The following is a 19,261-nucleotide window of genomic DNA, read 5'->3' on the forward strand; positions in this document are numbered from 1 at the left end:
GTTTATTAGTATTTAATACAAAGCAGAAGTATTGCTGAAAATCTTCCTTTTTTAATTGAAGTATAATTGATGTGCAATATTATGTTAGTTTCAGGTATACATAATAATGATTTGGCATTTAAATATAAAATGATCACCACAGTAAGTCTCATAACCATCTGTTACCATACAAAATTATTACAGTATTATTGACTATGTTCCTTATGCTATGTATTACGTCCCCATGACATTTATTTTATAACCAGTTTTGTACCTCTTAACCTCCTTCACCTGTTTCACCCAACCCCCCACCCACCCTTCTGGCAACCACCAGTTTGCTCTCTGTATTTATGAGTTTTTAGATTCCTCATACAAGTTGGATTGGCCCTGGTGGCTCAGACAATAAGGAATCTGCCTGCAATGTGGGAGACCTGGGTTTGATTCCTGGGTCACGAAGATGCCCTGGAGAAGGAATTGGCAACCCACTCCAGTGGGTTTGCCAGGAGAATACCCATGGACAGAGGAGCCTCGTAGGGTTAAGTCCACGGGGTCACAAAGAGTTGGACACAACTGAACAACAAACACACACATATAAGATCATACAGTGTTTGTCTTTCTCTGTCTGATTTATTTCACTTAGCATAATACATCTAAGTTCACTCGTGTTGTCAAAATGGCAAGATTTCATTTTTTCTTTTAGCCAAGTAATATGCCATTCTTTAGCCATTTATCTATCAATGGACATTTAGATTGAATCCATAATTTAGCTATTGTAAATAATGCTGAAGTGAACATGAAGGTGGATATATCTTTTCAAATTAGTATTTTGGTTTAAACTTTTAAGAACCTCTAGAATTTGAAAACAGTGACAGAGTTTATTTTCTTGGGCTCTAAAATCACTGCAGATGGTGACTGCAGCCATGAAATTAAAAGACTCTTGCTCCTTGGAAGAAAGAAAAGCTATGACGTATTTAAAAACAGATTAAAAGCATATTAAAAAGTAGAGACATTTCTTTGTTGACAAAGGTCCGTCTAGTCAAAGCTATGGTTTTTCTAGTAGTCATATATGGGTGTGAGAGTTGGACCATAAAGAAGGCTGAGCACAGAAGAACTGATGCTCTTGAACTGTGGTGTTGGAGAAGACTTTCAAGAATCCCTTGGACTGCAAGGAGATCAAACCAGTCAATCCTAAAGGAAATCAGTACTGAATTTTCATTGGAAGGACTGATGCTGAAACTGAAGCTCCAATATTTTGGCCACCTGATGCGCAGAACTGACTCACTGGAAAAGACTCTTCTGCTGAGAAAGATTGAAGGCAGGAGGAGAAGGGAACAACAGAGAATGAGATGGTTGGATGGCATCACTGACTCTACGGACATGAGTTTGCGCAAGCTCCAGAAGTTACTGATGGACAGGGAAGCCTGGCATGCTGCAGTCCACTGGGTCACAAAGAGCTGGACACGACTGAACGACTGAACTGAAAACTTGTGTTATTACCTGCAGTAACTACAAAGTCAGAGGAATTCCTCTCCTCTAGAAGCCTCCCCCGCCCAAATTCCCAAGATCCTTGGCCTGCCAGGAAACAATTTTCTTTGTGTATGAGCCTGGTACCCTATATGTCATACACCATGTCAGTTTCCTTTGAGGACTTTGTAAATATTGACTCCACCCATATTTCTCTATTGTGAGCTTGTCATGACTGATTAAATAAGAATTATTTTCAAAAATTATTTTTCTGGTAGGCCTTAATTACACAATCAGTCTGTCTAAATTATGTCTAGATTTAAAAAAAAAAAGACATATTCTTATTAAACTAATGCAATTAACTATGTTGCCATGAAAATTATGGATATATTTTTACTTTTTCAGTAAGTTTTTGTTCTGAATTTTAAGAGAGTTAGTGCAAATCAGATACCGTTTTTAAATGCTTTGTCTCCATCTACATACAGAAACAGAATCTACTAAATTGGGTGCTAGATACAGAGCAAAAAGGGGAAGGGCTTCCCTGGTGGCTCAGAGGTAAAGAATCCACCTGCCAATGCAGGAGATGCAGGTTCAGTTCCTGGTCCGGGAAGATCTCACACGCTGAGGAACAACCAAGCCTGCGTGCCACAACTGCTGAGCCTGTGTTCTAAAACCTTGGAGCCGCAACTACTGAAGCCTACATGCCTGAGAGCCTGTGCTCTGCAACAAGAGAAGTCTGAGCATCTCAAGCAGAAGAGTAGCCCCTACTCACTGAAACTAAAGAGAAGCCCACATAGCACAGCCAAAACTAAATAAAGTTTTTTTAAAAAGAAAGAGGAAGAACTTTCCCCAATATTTGTTAAAAATACATTTAAAAAATACCTTTGTGTGTATATGTGTGTGTATATGTGTGTGTGTGTGTGTGTTGAGTTGCTCACTTGTGTCTAACTCTTTGCAATGCTTTTGGACTGTAGCCTGCCAGGCTCCTCTGTCCATGGAATTTTTCAGGCAACAATACTGGAGTGGGTTGCTGTTTCCTCCTCCAGGGGGATAAAGACTTATCATATTCTAAATAAATATCCACATTTTAATTTCCCTCCTTGTTCATTCAATCCTAGTAATTCTTATTCTGCTTGATCTTAGGCGAAGCATTCTTTTTCATGAAGTATATTTGCTTTTAAAGTTAAACATGTCCTAGAAAACCTGTCTTGTACTAGTACAAATAACCACAGTTAACCACTATCTTTACTATTTACTTGCCTTTACCAGTTAGATTTTTACTTACATACGTTTTCAAGTTATTAGTATATTTTCAGCTTAAAGAAGCCCATTTCCTATAAAGCTGGTTTTGTGGTGATAAACTCCTTTAGCTTTTGCTTCTATGGAAAACTTTTTCTCTCTCCTTCAGTTCTAAATGGTGGCCTTACTGGGTAGAGATTCTTAGTGAGTTTTTTCCTTCACAACTTTAAGTATATCTTGCTACTCCCTTCTGACCTGCAAAGTTTCTGCTGAAAACTCAGCTGATAGTCCGATGGAAGTTCCCTTGTATGTAACAAGGTCTTTTTTTTTTCTTTCTCTCTCTTGCTGTTTTTAAGATTCTCTCTTCAACTTTTGATTTTAATTATAACATGCCTTGATAGAGATCTCTTTGGTTCCTCTCATAAGGAACTCTTTGTGCTTCCTGTACCTGAATATCTGTTTCTTCCCCTTTGTTAGGGACGTTTTCAGCCATTATTTCTCAAGTTTTCAAGCTCTTTCTGTCTTCTCCTTTTGGGACTCCTTTAATGTGAATGTCATTCTGCTTGATGTTGTCCCATAGGAACTCTTTACCTGCCTCCACTCTTTCGACATTCTTTTTTCTCTTTACTGCTCTATTTGGATGAGTTCCACTGCTCTTTCAGGTCACTGATCCTGTCTTCTGCTCCACTTCATCTTCCGTTGAACCCCTCGAGCCTATTTTCAGTTCAGTTATTATATTCTTCAGCTCTATGACTTCTGTTCAGCACTTTCTTATTCATCTTTGCTGAAGCTCTCACTGTGTTCATCCATTCTTCCTCAAGTTCAGTGAGCATTTTTCAACTATTCTTTTGAACTTGTTTTTCCAGATAATTTACGTATCTCCATTTTAAAAAATTTATTTATGTATTTTAATCAGAGGATAATTACTTTACAATATTGTGATGATTTTTGTCATGCATCAACATGAATCAGCCATAGGTATCTCCATTTTGTTAAGTTTTTTTTCTGAAGTTTTGTTTTGTTCTTTCATTTGAAGCATCTTCCCCCGTTTCCTCATTTTGCTTGACTCTCTGTGTTTGAGTCTGCATGCTAAGTAAAACAGCCCACTTTCCCACTGAAAGAGTGTCCTGCGTATGAAGTGAAACTTATCATTTATCCTCACCCTAGCTCTTGGTTGTCTCAAATCAGTGTGTTAAGCAGGCTGATTTATTCTTGACGGGTCCCAGTTGTTGAGGGTGTTTTAAGACCTGTCAGTGTTCCAGAAAGCTTGCTCCCAGAGTCAGTGCCTAGTTTCAGACAGATCGAAAGCCAGATCCTCAGGCAACAGCTGTTAAAGTACATACAGTCCTGTGGGTCTGCAATCCCTGCTGACCTCCAGACCAGGAGATCCGGGAGTGTTTCTGGGCAATAGTTGCCAGAACTAAGCCTTCCTCTGAGTTTATAAGCTCATTGCTGGAAGATCCCAGCAAGCCATGGCAAGGTCAGGGGACAATGCAACAATGGGAGGGTGCAAAGACTGCATCTTCCTGCCTATATTCCCTACAAGTGCGTCTGCAGCCCCTAGATGAGCGGCAGTGCTGAAGCCTGTCCCTAAGGTTGAAGCTCCGGGACAAGTAAATGTCTTTTTCACAGGCAGACTATGGGTAGTTTTTTTTCTGCTGTCTGCGCAATGCCCTGGGTGTGACAGCCTGCCTAGAACTATCTTTCCAACCATTACAGACCTGTGAGGCCCGGGGAGGTTAGTCCCTCCGGCCACCAGCACCAGGTGATCAAGAGGTGCCCTGTGCGAACTGTGTCTACTGCCCAGCCCTAGCAAGTCTGCAGAAAAATGTTGAGGGTGGGGTGGATCCACAGTGTTAGTGATACAGGGGAAGTATGTTGGGAGCAGGGCTTGGCTGCAGCTTGAGGAAGGCTAGAAGAGAGTGGTAGATGGGTGGGTCGTGATGAAGTGAGGGGGATGGAGAAGACGGGGAGAACACCTGCAATTTTAGTCAAGCACAAGCATTTCTTTTGAATTACTTTCTCCAGAGCTGCTTACTCAATCCTCTGTCAAGAAGTCCCCCTAAAGTCATTGAATGAGTTACTGGCATAATGACACATCCCTTGACCTTCAAAGGTAGCTTTCTTTGACACCTACTTGCAAGAATTTTGAAGGAGTTGAAGAAGGATGGGTTGAAAGTTCCTCCTCCGGAGCTTTGCTGTCAAAGTTAAAGAAGGTTAATTCTCCCTGGAACATAAATTTTTATTGTCTGGAAATGACTCAGAGCCTGTCAGACAGAGTTTAGCCTTGAGACTAATGAAGCAATCGCTGAGAGCATCAACCCTTTCGGGAAATCTGTGTCCAACCATGAACTCCATTTGGAGGCACTAGGTGGAGCTTGTCTGCAAATAGCATATAAAGTCTGCTAAATTTGAAAGGTCTCAAGGACCAGGCTGAGGGCAGGAGCTGGGCACGACACGGTGCCTGCGGTTTGTCCCTCACTATGGGGGAAGGCAGACTTCTTCACTCATGTCTCCTGCTACTTCTCGTCATTCGGTTTGCTACCAGCGCCTCAGATTCTGTGGAACCGTAAGTCTCACCCAACATCTCTTCCTCAATAATGTTTTTTTATTTCAGTCTCTCCCTTATATCTTTGCTTTGCCTTTCCTAGTTATTGCTACCCTTTCATTCCTTAAGATACCTTAAAATTATAAGAAAGTATTATATTTTTTATTTCACTTATTCTATATTCTTGAAGTCATGTTTTTCATGGGGTCAATAATAGTCATAAACACAATAAGTAGTCATTAGGAAGCATGACAAACCTCAGACCCCACCCTCACAGAATCATTCTTTCAGGTGAAAGGTATGGAGTATAAAAATATTTAAAATGTACAGTTGGGAGTAATTAAACTCATATTGCAGATTATATGTACACAGAAGGTAAGGAACGTGTTAAATTATATCACAGGTATATAATTTTCACAATTCATACCATGGAAAACTGACAATTTGATTTCTCCAACAAATAAATTGTCTCAGAATCAGAAGCAGAGACCACCTATAAAATTAGAAAGATTTAAAAGGCATATCAATCAATTAATCACAATGTATAGGCCTAATTTTGATAATGATTTCAAAGACATCTTTTAAAACATAATGACATCTGTGATGACCTGGAGGGGTGGGATGGGGGCGTGGGAGGGAGGCTCAAGAAGGAGGGGTTATATGTACACATTTGGCTGATCCATGTTGTTGTACAACAAAAACTAATGCAACACTGTAGAGCAATTTACTCCAATAAAAAAACATGACATTTTAATAAAGAATTATAAATTTGCACTGGCTGAATATTTAAATACGGATGATATTAAAAAATTTTGTTAAATGTTTAGGTACCATAATGTAGCATGTTTTAGTTTAAAAATAATCCTTTCCTTCTGGAAATATATGTTGAAATATTTTGGAGTTTTGCTTCAAAATGATAATGGGAAAGGTGAGGTGGTTAGGAGGTGAATGTAGATGGAATGTGGATACGGTATAGCTAAGGCAAGAGTTCACGTAGATGTCCTTGGATGTTAGAACTGGGTATTGAGAGTCTAGTGGTTCATTATATTAATACAATATTGTGGATATAGACTTTTAGTATATTTAGAACAGTTAGATAAACAGATAAAGAATATGTGTACATATATACATGGAGAGTTTTATATATTTACAAAAAATATTCCCCATTAAAATTTACACGGGATTGGTGATTTCTCACTTTACATATAAAAGATGCCTTGCAGATAAATTATAAACCAGAAAGATTTTCAATGTGGTCATGGGTGACTGGTAGCCAATCATTAGGATTATTTTTGAGGGTAACTTTAGCATTTCTGTTCAAATGATGCTTTTAAAAACTATTACTACTACCACTACTTTTAAAGACTACTATTTTTCTGAGTGGAACCTATGTCAGGAGAGCAGGATAAAAGCCTATTAAAAACATATTATAAAAATAATAATATTGTGTATATATTTGGATTCATTTATTATTTTGTTTAATTTTATGTATGTTTGAAATGCTCCATCATAAAAACTTTAAAATTAAAAGGAAGTAACAATGAAAGTTACAAAACATTTAGAACTGAACAAGAATTAAAACATTTTATGTCAAAATACCTGATTTATTTGTTTAAATATCTAGTACACATGGAAGTACATTTTATAAAACCTAAACATTATATGAATTAAAAAATCAAGAAAGGTTGTTATATGAATGAAATGAGCTAGAAAAATGGGGGGGAAAGCAATATATAAAGAGTGTTGACAGCGAATTGTGAAGAACAGAAGTTAATAAAATGAAAGTCAACAAAATGACAGAATCAAGAAAACAAAAGTCTGTATTCTAAAGATTAATAAAACATATAAATGGTAAATTTTGAAAGCCTCAATGAAAAATATAATGTTTAGAGTCCCTTGGACTGCAAGGAGATCCAACGAGTCCATTCTGAAGGAGATCAGCCCTGGGATTTCTTTGGAAGGAATGAGGGTAAAGCTGAAACTCCAGTACTTTGGCCACCTCATGTGAACAGTTGACTCATTGGAAAAGACTCTGATGCTGGGAGGGATTGAGGGCAGGAGGAGAAGGGGACGACAGAGGATAAGATGGCTGGATGGCATCACTGACTCGATGGACATGAGTTTGGGTGAACTCCAGGAGTTGGTGATGGACAGGGAGGCCTGGCGCGCTGCAATTCATGGGGTCACAAAGAGTCGGACACGACTGAGCGACTGAACTGAACTGAACTGAGAAGAACAAAAATTATACAAATTATCAAAAGTGAGGACAGAATATTTTGAAAAATTGAATAAACCAGAAATGAAAGTGAATTAGGAGTAAAAAATAATCCTTCACTTACAAAAGACAGCATAACAATATTTTACAGAAAAATTTCATCATACTTTCAAGGAAATGATAATCCCAATCCTAAAAACAATATTTAGAGAGCAGAAAAAGAATACCTATATAAATTATTTTAAGTTTAATATCATAAGAATCACACAAAAAAGAAAATTAAATATCAATCTCATGTATGGACTGCCAATTTGTTACAGCTGTGTATTTAGTTGATTTTACATTAGCTGCTAAAACAATAAACCCTAAAACTCAGTGACAAAGCACAATAACCTAACTTTGTCATTTTCATGTGTGTCACTTCCAAATACTTATCCATCAAACAGTGATATAAAGGTGCCCACAGGAAGTTTTAATACAGCAAACCTGGATATGACATACATGACATTTACTTATGCTCCATTAGCCAGAACTCAGTTGCATGATGAGACAGTCTTTCTGTGTATTCAGGAGGAAAAGGAAAGAAACTCAGTGCAACACTAGCCAGTCTCTGCTACAAGTCATGTGTGTGTGTGGGTATGTGTGCTGTGTTGCTATGTGTTCCAGTTATCTACCTAGAGTGTAATGAATTAAAACAATACTTTATCATTTTTCTCTCATGGTTTTACGGTTTGACCAGGTTCACCCAACAGGGCATTATTTGCTTTGGTTCTCTCTTGCAGTTGAAGTCAGATGTTGGCTAGGGCTTTGGTCCTCTGAAGATTCAACTGGACTGGGTATCCAAGATGGCTCCTCAGATGGCATGCAGTTCGTGCTGGCCATCACCTGGTGGCTCATCTAGAAATGCTGCCCAGAGTGTTGGCACATGTCCTCTCCAAATGGCTCAGGACTTGGAGTGGGATTCCAGGAGACTGTGTCCCATGTATTAATAAGCATTCTAGGGAATGGGGCAGAACCTGAAGAGCTTCTTGTGCCTAGCTTTGGAAGTCACATAGTACCACTTCCGTCACTACCCTTTTTCAAAAGCAAGGCATAGGGCAAGGAGAGGGAACCACATAAGCCTGAGAATACTGAAAGGCATGGTTTATTAAGGAACAATCTCTAACCACTAAGCTTTCATAATCTTCCATAAGCCCCCCACTGATTTGCATCTTGCTTCCATGTTAAAAAAAAAAAAACTCATCCATGTTCCCCTCCAACACTTGATGTCTTGTCATATGATGACATCAGCCTCAGGCTTGAAATCCAGCATCTAAATTAGGTCCAGCTATAGATGAGACTCCTTGGGGGTCATCTGCTCAATTTCAGTTCCTTTAGTGTAGTTCTCACTACACTTGTGATTATGGTCTACAATAAGGCTAAGTAGAACAGTTTCTCATGCTGCTTCTGTGAACTAAACAGAAATGTTAGTTATCTACCACCACTCTGGGGACAATCCCAGGACAACTGTGACACATACTTCTATTCAAAAAGGTGGAGCACGGGAGGCCACTCCAGTTCATGGTCCATAGCACTCTGAAATCTGACCAGGCAGTTGTCACCAGTTCTCTGATTAGGGTTGTCTTGCTTCCTCAGAGTGGTTCTCTGTGACTCTGGAATCCACTCTACACTCTAATTCATCCTTTATTTCCCATGAGAAAAGGCATATGTTTTCAGCTGAGATATGCTCTCAGTCTTCTTCTAGTCTGTAGATGTTTGAGGGCTCTGAAATCTCCTTTTCCCTTTGAACCATCTCTGTCCTTTGAAGTCCCATCTGGAAGTGCTTCTGTTAGTACAATTCTTTTAAATGTCATGGTTACATATTAGTTTTAATGAGATTTATTCCATGAGACAAAACCAATACCCACAAACCTCTCCAAAAGGCACATCTCTTCCTTAGGTCACCTACAAGGCTCCTATGAACTAGATTATTAGAATTCCTGTTGTCTAGCAAATACAGTCAGAGAGGAATACCCTTAAATTTCTCAGAAATCATTTTTTTTCTATTCAAAAGTAACTGCTAGGCATAACTTTATTTAGTTCTGAACCTTAATGTTGGATGCTACAGTCAAAACTTTGACTTTATTTTTATCCCAAAGTCCATTGATTCTGTACTTTGATTTTTATTTTGGGTTTGATTTTTCTCATGATACCCAGGAATAAATGTGAAAGAAATGTTTAAAATATATATAAGAAAAATATTTAAATAGTAATGAAGAACACAAAAAAAGGACTTGAACAAATGTTATTTAATAAAGCATCCTATATTTTTGGATAGGTTAAAAGTCAGCATCATGAAAATGTCAAATGTCAATACTTCCTAAATTTATTTACATTTTATGTAATCTTAGCTCAAAAACCATTAGGATCAGAGATGCTGATTCTAAAATCCACATTAAAAAAACCCCATTAAGATAGGTGACATTTTATATATGTGTGTCTGTCTGCCTATGTGTCTATCTGTCTACCCCTGGTTCCCAGCATAGCACTCCTAAAAATCCCCTTGGAATTTCCTAAGTGATAAGAGTACTTAGAGCATGTTTTATTTGAAGTTTTGCCCTTTGACCCAAGTTCCTGACACAGATCTCCTAAATCCATTGGGATTTTTTAGATAAGAGATATTTTCTTCTAAAGAGGCAACTGTTGGTGGGCTCCTGGATAGCTTCAGAATGGGAGCTGGGCACCAGAAAGAGAAAACCATGATTAGAATCTATTTCCCTTCAAAATAATGGCTTCACTGTCTACATCTCAGTGTTCTGGGCTGCCACACCCCCTGCTGTTTCATCCTTATGTATGTATAATTCCTCGTTAATTGCATTTAATTTGCAAGAATCATCTATCAACCTGAGCTGGTTGTGTCTCCTTTTCAGCCCTACTGTGGGTTTCTATTTTCGTGCATGCGTGCTAAATCACTTCAGTTGTGTCTGACTCTTTGCGATCCTTTGGACTGTAGCCCACCAGGCTCCTCTGTCCATGGGATTCTTCAGGCAAGAATACTGGAGTGGTTTGCCATGCCCTCCTCCAGGGGATCTTCCTGACCCAGGGATCGAACCCGAGTCTCCTGTGGCTCCTACATTGCAGGTGGATTTTTTTACCGCTGAGCCACGGGGGAAGCCCATCTCTGTTTTCAGCATCCTTTAAATGACCCATTAAGCAAAGGAAAGGAGAGAAGTTTCACTTGATTCAGAAACTCAGTTTTGTTTCCATTGCAGGCCTTTTGGTCAGAGAATTCTTAACCTACACAATATACTTGTGAAGGAATTTTGTCCATTCATTTTTTATTTTTATGTGAGGTCTTCTCTTTCTCTTTCTTTTTTGGTAGGAAAATAAAATATTGATATAATTTTATATTTGCATGGTATTTTAAACATCTCAGAGATGTTTCTATACATCTCATTTTTTTTTCTAAACTGTTGCAGAGAAAAAGCCAGCAGCAGCATGAGAAACTGTTCTACTTAGCCTTATTGTAGACCATAATCACAAGACACAGAATTTCACAATGGGAAACGTGAAAGAAATCTCTGAAAATGATCCAAAAGATCTGAATTAGAATGTAAGAAAGAATTTTGTTTGAAACAAGGGATTTCTCAATCATAGAGAATACATAGGCCGACAAGAGACAGGGTAGGAGGGCAGGGCAGTTAGAAGTCTAAGAATTCTCTCCCTAATCCAGACCACTTTTTAAATTTCGTCTTCATATTTTCCAAAGAGAGAAGAAGCTGTGTTCTGGTCTTTTTCCTCAAATGATGTGTTTAATACCACTTATTACTACGCATTTTGATCCCTTTCTCATAAGGTGAAAGATTGCTCATGTATTTTTTCATAAGGAATGGTAGAAATGGTAGAAACAGGAAGCAAAGATAGTCACATTCTCCCAACATATCACTACTCCCCAGGTGGTGGGGGCGGGGGTGGTGGGGCGGAACAGTTAGGTTTCAATACTAGTGCTCTTTATTGAATCCTGGGATTAAAATTCCAGATTTCCAGAACCATATGTTTGCTTGCAGAAGCAGGAAAGATATGTGTGTGGGACAGTAACAGCACTTCCAAACAAGAACCGAAGAAGAAATTGGAAGAAGGGTCATTTTAACTATTGTACAAGAAAATCACACAGATCAGCAGAAGTCTCTACATTAATTTTTATTCAATAATACGAGGTTATGGAACTATATATATGAAAACAGGAATTTCTCAAATAATAACAAGATCAGCCTGCTTTTCCCCTTTCCTTTATCTTTTTTTTTTTCTTTTTCCCCCCAAACAGTTACATGGACAAATCTTAACTGAAACTATACAAGTTCACATTTCTTTTCCCAAAGTAAGCAAAATACCTCTGTTTTCCCAGCATTTTTCCCTTCTTAATGTGGAAGAATAATTTACGAAAATGTTAAAGACTATTTTGGTTTCACGACTGAAAAGGATTTGAAAAGATTGTAATCTGTGCTGATTCTTATCCTATGGTTTTTTTTTTTTTTCCCCTTCCCTATTTCCAAGTGTAGCCACGTCCTTGTGGCCTTTCTCCTTAAGAATTTTCAAGCTTAGAAGCAGAGGTTGCTTAAAGATACTATGCAAAAGCCCTGGCACTTGGGCAAATCACTCGAGGTGCTCCTGAGGAAGAAGAAAAAGAAGTCTTTTGCAGAGACGTTAAAGCGAAGCCCCACTGCAGCCAGGATGGGAAGGGAGTTTGCAGGAGAATGGATACATGTATATGTGTGACTGAGTCCCTTTGCTGTTCACCTGAAACTATCACAGCATTGTTAATCGGCTATATCCCAATACAAAATCAAAATCTTTCTTTTTTTTTATAAAAGAGAGAGAGAGAAGCCCCACTGGCAGAAAGAAATCAAAACCAGGACGTGAGTGGAGCTCATGGGACCCAGGGGAGTGGGCACTGGGTCACCTCCATCATTGCACTCAGGGTAATAGACAGGACCTCTGAGCTAAGTAGCTGTGTGAGGCACATTCTGGACCACAGAGCTCTCAGTCTCAGGAAATATTCCCGCGTCCAGATAGAGCATAGAAGCAGCCAAGTAGCCAGGCTTCAAAATGGCTGAAGGGCTGGACAATGGCGTGGTCATATGAGGAGTAACCAGTTTCATGCAAAGACAAAAGCAGCTTCCCAAATATTCTGTTTGACAAACCCCAGTGTGGGGAAGGCTCTAATAAAAATGAAGATTAAGTCTCATTAAGAATTTTAGAAGAATGAAAGCAGAGTCAGATTTAATTCAATTCCCAAATGGCACTAGTGGTAAAGAGCCTGCCTGCCAACGTAGGAGACTTAAGAGACACAGGTTCGATCCCTGGGTCAGGAAAATCCCCTGGAGGAGGGCACGGCAACCCACTCCAGTATTCTTGCCAGGAGAATCCCAGACAGAGAAGCCTGGTGGGCTAGGATCTGCACGGTAGCAAAGGGTCAAACACAACTGAAGCAACTTAGCATAAACACACAAAGCAAGTAAAGCAATGTTATATTTCTTTTTGTGATTGAAGTGCAATTGACCTACAATGCTATGTTGGTTCCAGACACACAACACGGTGATTTGATATTTCTATACAAAATGATCACCACAATAAGTCTACTTGCCATCTGTCACCATAAAAAAATATTACAATATTATTGACTATATTCCCCATAAATGTTGTACATTTCATCCACAAGACTCATTTCTTTTCTCACTAGAAGTTTGTGCCTCTTAATCTCCCACACTTGCTTCACTAATTCCCCCTACTCCCCTCCCCTAGCAACCACTTGTTTGCTCTCTGTATCAATGAATTTGTTTCAGTTTTCTTATGTTTGTTCACTTCTCTCTTTTTTTAAATTCCACATGTAAGTGAAATTATATGGCATTTGTCTTTCTCTGTTTGACACATTCCACTTAGCATAATATCCTCCAGGTACATCCATGTTGTTGTAAATAGTAATATTTCATTCTTTAATGTGGCTGAGTAATATTCCTTTGTATTTGTATGTCACATTTTCTTTATCCAATCACCTGTCAATGGACACTTGGGTTGCTTCCATATCTTGGCTATTGTATATAATACTGCAATGAACATAGGGGAGCATATATCTTTTCAAATTAGTGGTTTTGTTTTCAATAGATAAACACTCAGGAATGGAATTGCTAGATTATAAGGACAGTAAAAGGATAACAAAGGAATGCTATGAACAATGCATTGCCCACAAATTTAATAATCTAAATGAAATGGACTAACTTCTTGAAAGGCCACTTTTCCCAAAACTCCTACAAGGAGAAATAGACAATTCAAACTGACCTATATCTATTGAAGATATTGAATCAATAATTAATAACCTTGCAAAACAGAAACCATCAGGCCCAGATAGGTTCACTGGTGAATTTATCAAACATCTAAGGAAAGAGTTATCCCAATTATCTTCAGTCTCTTTCAAAAGATAGACAAGGAAATATTTTCTAACTCAATTTATAAGCCCAGGATTAACATAATACTAAAACTGTACCAAGGCAATACAATAAAATAAAACTACAGAACAATATTTCTCATGGGCATAAGTGCAAAAATCTTTAAAAAAAAAATAGTAGATCATATCCAACAGTGTATAAAAGAATTATACACAATAACCAAGTGGAATTTATCACAGTTATGCAAATCTGGTTAAATATTTGAAAATCAATTAGTGTAACCCATTACATCAATAGGCTAAAGAAGAAATTGAGATTACATGGTATCAGTAGATACAGAAAAAAGCAGTTAATAAAATCCAACACCCATTCGTGATAAAAAAAACAAAAGTGAAAGTCGCTCAGTTGTGTCCAACTCTTTGCAACCCCATGGACTATCCATGGAATTCTCTAGACTAGAATACTGGAATGGGCAGCCTTTCCCTTCTCCAGGGGATCTTCCCAACCTAAGGATTGAACCCATGTCTCCCTCATTGCAGGCAGAGTCTTTACCAGCTGAGACACAAGGGAAGCCCAAGAATACTGGAGTGGGTAGTCTATCCCTTCTCCAGATCTTCCTGACCCAGGAATCAAACCAGGGTCTCCTGCATTGCAGGCAGATTCTTTACCAACTGAGCTATCAGGGAAGCCCTAAAAAACAAAACCACTCAGCAAAACAGAAACAGAGGAGAACTTCCTCAACATGATAAAAAAAAAAAAAAAATTTACTAGAAACTTACAACTTATATCACACTTACTGGTGCAAAACTAAAATTTTCCCACTAAGAGAAACAAAGGAAGTATATTCCCTCTTATCACTTTTTTCCAATATCATATTAGAAGTTCTAACTAATGCAATAAGACAATAAAAGGAAATTAAAATTACACAGATTGAGAAAGAATAAATATCACTCCTGTGATATTAGTCATGGGAGTTTTTTTTGTTGTTGTTGTTATTTCTTTCAGATCACTACATACAGCAGTAATAAGAAGGTTGCAGGATACAAAGTTAATATAAAAAGTCAATTGCTTTCCTATACACCAGAAATGAACAAATAAAATTTAGAATTTAAAAGCACAATACCATTTACATTAACAACCCCACCAAAATGAAATAATTAGGTATAAACTTAACAAAATAAACACATATGATGCTAGAACAACTGGACATCCACATGCAAAAAAAAAAAGAAAATGAAGGAATCTACACACTTTTCAAAGAAAATTAACTCAAAATGTATCATAGACCTAAATGTAAAATACAAAACTTCAAAACCCTAGAAGACAACACAGAAGAAAATCTAGGTGACATTAGTTATATTGACGACCTTTTTTGATAACAAAGCAAAGGCATTATCCATGAAAAAAATAATTGATAAGCTAAACTTCATTATGATTAAAAATCTGCTCTGTGAAAGACTCTGTCAAGAAAATGAGAAGACAAGCTACAAACAGACCTATCTATTTATTTTAACTAGATATAATACTAATTAAGCAACCCCTGAAGGAATTTATCCTCACAGAATAAATAGCATTTTAGCAAGATAATCCTATTTATCTGTCTAGACTTGTCTGTTTATTTTTCCTTAATTGTGTTTATTTTATAAGCAGCACTGGTTCCTAAAGTAAATTTGAAAAATGTAGCAAACCACTAAAGAAGTATTGGATTGGCCAGTGAAAATCATGTCTCTACCTCTTCCATTGTTTTCTGAATAAGTCAGCCCAACACCAGTAGATAGAGATAGGTAAGACATGTCACACTGAGTTGAAGAGAGTTAAGATAGTAGATAGTACGGTGTACAGCTCCTAAAAGGATGAAAAGAATGTTCACAAAGAAAGTAGCCTGGCTCAATAGCATATTAGAAGTTCTGGCTAATGCAATAAGACAATAAAAGGAAATTAAAATTACACGGATTGAGAAAGAATAAATATCACTCCTGTGATATTAGAGTTGGAGCAAGATGAGGTGGGTGTCCTTATGGAGGGTTAGTCTACGTGTGGGGCATCAGAAGCCTAACAGAGTATGTATCAATTTATCTACATGTGTATGTATGTTTAAACATGCATAACTCCATAGCTCTTTTGCTAAGAAAGTCTAGGAGTAGGGACACCCTAAAAATAAAGGGCATACCTACATCCCAATTCTTGATTTCTAATGCCATTCGCTAAAAGAAAAAAAAAAAAACATAGTAAAGGAAAATTATAAGATGAGCTTGAAATATCTTGGGTCAGAAGATAAGTAGTTGCCCAAGATTAATTGAGGACATGCCAATAGGACCCAGGAGTCAGCTTAAATGGATTTTTACTCGCCAAATCTGAGACTATTTGAGCATCAAAATAAACAATGAAATAATAGATTATAACCCATTATGCAAAAGAGGAAAACATGACTCTTCTGGCAGAAACAAACACATTGAAATTTTGATGAGAAGTAGGTATGTGTGTGTTAGTTGCTCAATTGTGTCCAACTATTGGTGACCCAATGGACTATAGCCTGCCAGGCTTCTCTGTCCCTGAGAAGTAGGTAGGTAGGTGGCAAAGAGTCGGACATGACTGAGCGACTAAGCACACAGCAGGACGTTTATACAGTCTGATAGTATCCCCATAAAATATTAGTTACAAGGCAAAACATAAACTCACAGACAAGAAGTATGGCACATAACACCTTAATCAAGTGATTGGATTTAACATTGCCCCAAATGAAAGAAACTTAACCATGTGCTACCTGACAGGGTTATAATAAGAACACAGCACCACCCTGGGATATCCCATCTGAAGATGTACATGCCTTCTGGATACCTCTACCTGGATGTCTTACAACCACGTCAAACTCTTGCCGCCTCCTCACTTTTCCTCTCCTCACGTATGAACTGTCTTGGCAATGGCATTATCATCACTTAGCTAAATATGCTCTCCCTATCTCCTTCTAAATCCTAATCTGAAGCACCATTGTCTCCCACCACTGCAAGAATAATCTTTTTGGTGTGACATCAGCATCATGGTGGTTGAGATGCTCTCTTTATCGCTCCCCTTCAGTCTACCACCAGGAAAACATCTGCAACTCAGCAAAGGTGCCTCCATCCAATACACCAGGACATCAGAGGATTTCACACATCTGTACGTTAAAGGTGGGTGGGCTGGGGCACATAGAGGAGGCAAAGCCAGGAGAACACTGGAAGCCGTGCCTGCCATTCTGGATCACCAGACTTGATGGCTGAGCCCACAGCCCCACACAAGCTGGTAGCATCAGGAGAAGTGCACATGACACTGACCTTCTGGGTGCAGATGCGCCCATGGCCACAGGGAACTGAACAGCATGGCAGCAGGGCCTGAGATCCTCTCCCTCCAGCCACAGAGGTACCTGTAACTCCACCTTTGACACACACAGTGGCAGCATCCATGACCCAACAACTCCGGTCATGGTAGAGACACTCATGATTCTGGATTCCCCACACACACAGCACACAGCACCAGAGCCTATGCCCCAGGAGGCCTTGGACGAGGCATAGGCACCTGTCATCCTGGTGCCCCAGGTGGTGCTGCCGGTGACACTGGAGCAGCAAGGTACCCACAATCCTGGATGCAACAAGAGCAGTGACAGTGATGGCACTGGGCAACACCACTGACAAAGGCAGAGGAGGGTAGAAAGTGCCTTTAAAAAAATAGAGAGGGACTTCCCTGGTGGCCCAGTGGCTACGACTCCCAATGCAGGGGGTCTGGTCTCAATCCCAGGTTACAGAACTGAATCCCACGTGTCACAGCTAACAGCACAGCCAAATAAATAAATAAATACATTTTTAAAAATAGAGAAATGTGAGTTACACAGTTGTGAGTAAATTCATAGCTTAATTCACTGTCAAATTACTATACTAGAATGTTAATAAATACATTTTAACTTGGAAAATGACCTGCCTCTTGAGAAACCTATATGCAGGTCAGGAAGCCACGGTTAGAACTGGACATGGAACAACAGACTGTTTCCAAATAGGAAAAGGGTTACGTCAAGGCTGTTTATTGTCACCCTGCTTATTTAACTTATATGCAGAATACATCATGAGAAACACTGGGCTGGAAGAAGCGCAAGCTGGAATCAAGATTGCCAGGAGGAATATCAATAACCTCAGATATGCAGATGACACCATCCTTATGGCAGAAAGTGAAGAGGAACTAAAAAGCCTCTTGATGAAAGTGAAAGAGGAGAGTGAAAAAGTTGGCTTAAAGCTCAATATTCAGAAAACTAAGATCATGGCATCTGGTCCCATCACTTCATGGCAAATAGATGGGGAAACATTGGAAACAGTGTCAGACTTTGTTTTGGGGGGCTCCAAAATCACTGCAGATGGTGACTGCAGCCATGAAATTAAAAAATGCTTACTCCTTGGAAGGAAAGTTATGACCAACCTAAATAGCATATTCAAAAGCAGAGACATTACTTTGCCAACAAAGGTCCGTCTAGTCAAGGCTATGGTTTTTCCAGTAGTCATGTATGGATGTGAGAGTTGGACTGTTAAGAAAGCTGAGTGCCAAAGAACTGATGCTTTTGAACTGTGGTGTTGGGGAAGACTCTTCAGAGTCCCTTGGACTGCGAGGAGATCCAACCAGTCCATTCTGAAGGAGATCAGCCCTGGGATTTCTTTGGAAGGAATGATGCTAAAGCTGAAACTCCAGTACTTTGGCCACCTCATGCAAAGAGTTGACTCATTGGAAAAGACTCTGATGCTAGGAGGGATTGGGGGCAGGAGGAGAAGGGGACGACGGAGGATGAGATGGCTGGATGGCATCACTGATTCAATGGACATGAGTTTGGGTGAACTCCAGGAGCTGGTGATGGACATGGAGGCCTGGCGTGCTGCGATTCATGGGGTTGCAAGAGTCAGACACAACTGAGCAACTGAACTGAACTGAGAACACATTAAGTCTTTAATATTTAGCCTTTTCAGCTCTTCATGTTCTGTCACAAAAGGAGTGCTTATCAGGGACTTGCCTGGTGGTCCAGTGGTTGAGAATCCATCTGCCAATGCAGGAGACATGGGTTTGATCCCTGATCCAGGAAGATTCCACATGTCATGGAGCAACTAAGCCCGTGAGCTGCAACTAGAGAGCAGCCCCAACTCCCCACTAGAGAAAACCCTCCCAGCAGCAAAGAGCCTTTGCACTGCAACCAACACCCAGCACAACAAAAAATAATAAATAAATAAAAATAATTTTTTAAAAGGAATGCTTATCAATTTTGTAAATAACAGTACTGCAAAAGACAACTTTATGAACACTGGAATCACTTTTGAAAAACTGAAAATAAAGGCCAATATTTGCCAACATAGTATTCTTTTACATATTAATTTTAGTCATTTGTTC

The 19,261-nt window shown here is 38.9% G+C and overlaps 1 protein-coding gene across 1 annotated transcript in view; it reads left to right on the forward strand.

Moving 5' to 3' along the window:
- The first annotated feature begins 4,955 nt into the window (after window positions 1-4,955).
- The window catches only part of A2M (alpha-2-macroglobulin), a 72,411-nt gene continuing 58,105 nt past the window's right edge, over window positions 4,956-19,261 (forward strand). The window contains exon 1 of the mRNA XM_005207056.4: window positions 4,956-5,251. Coding sequence (XP_005207113.1) covers window positions 5,166-5,251 — 86 coding nt within the window. The 5' untranslated portion in view covers window positions 4,956-5,165. The remainder of the gene's footprint in view (window positions 5,252-19,261) is intronic.

The sequence above is a fragment of the Bos taurus genome, chromosome 5 (assembly GCF_002263795.3).
Source record: "Bos taurus isolate L1 Dominette 01449 registration number 42190680 breed Hereford chromosome 5, ARS-UCD2.0, whole genome shotgun sequence".
Lineage (NCBI taxonomy): Eukaryota > Metazoa > Chordata > Mammalia > Artiodactyla > Bovidae > Bos > Bos taurus.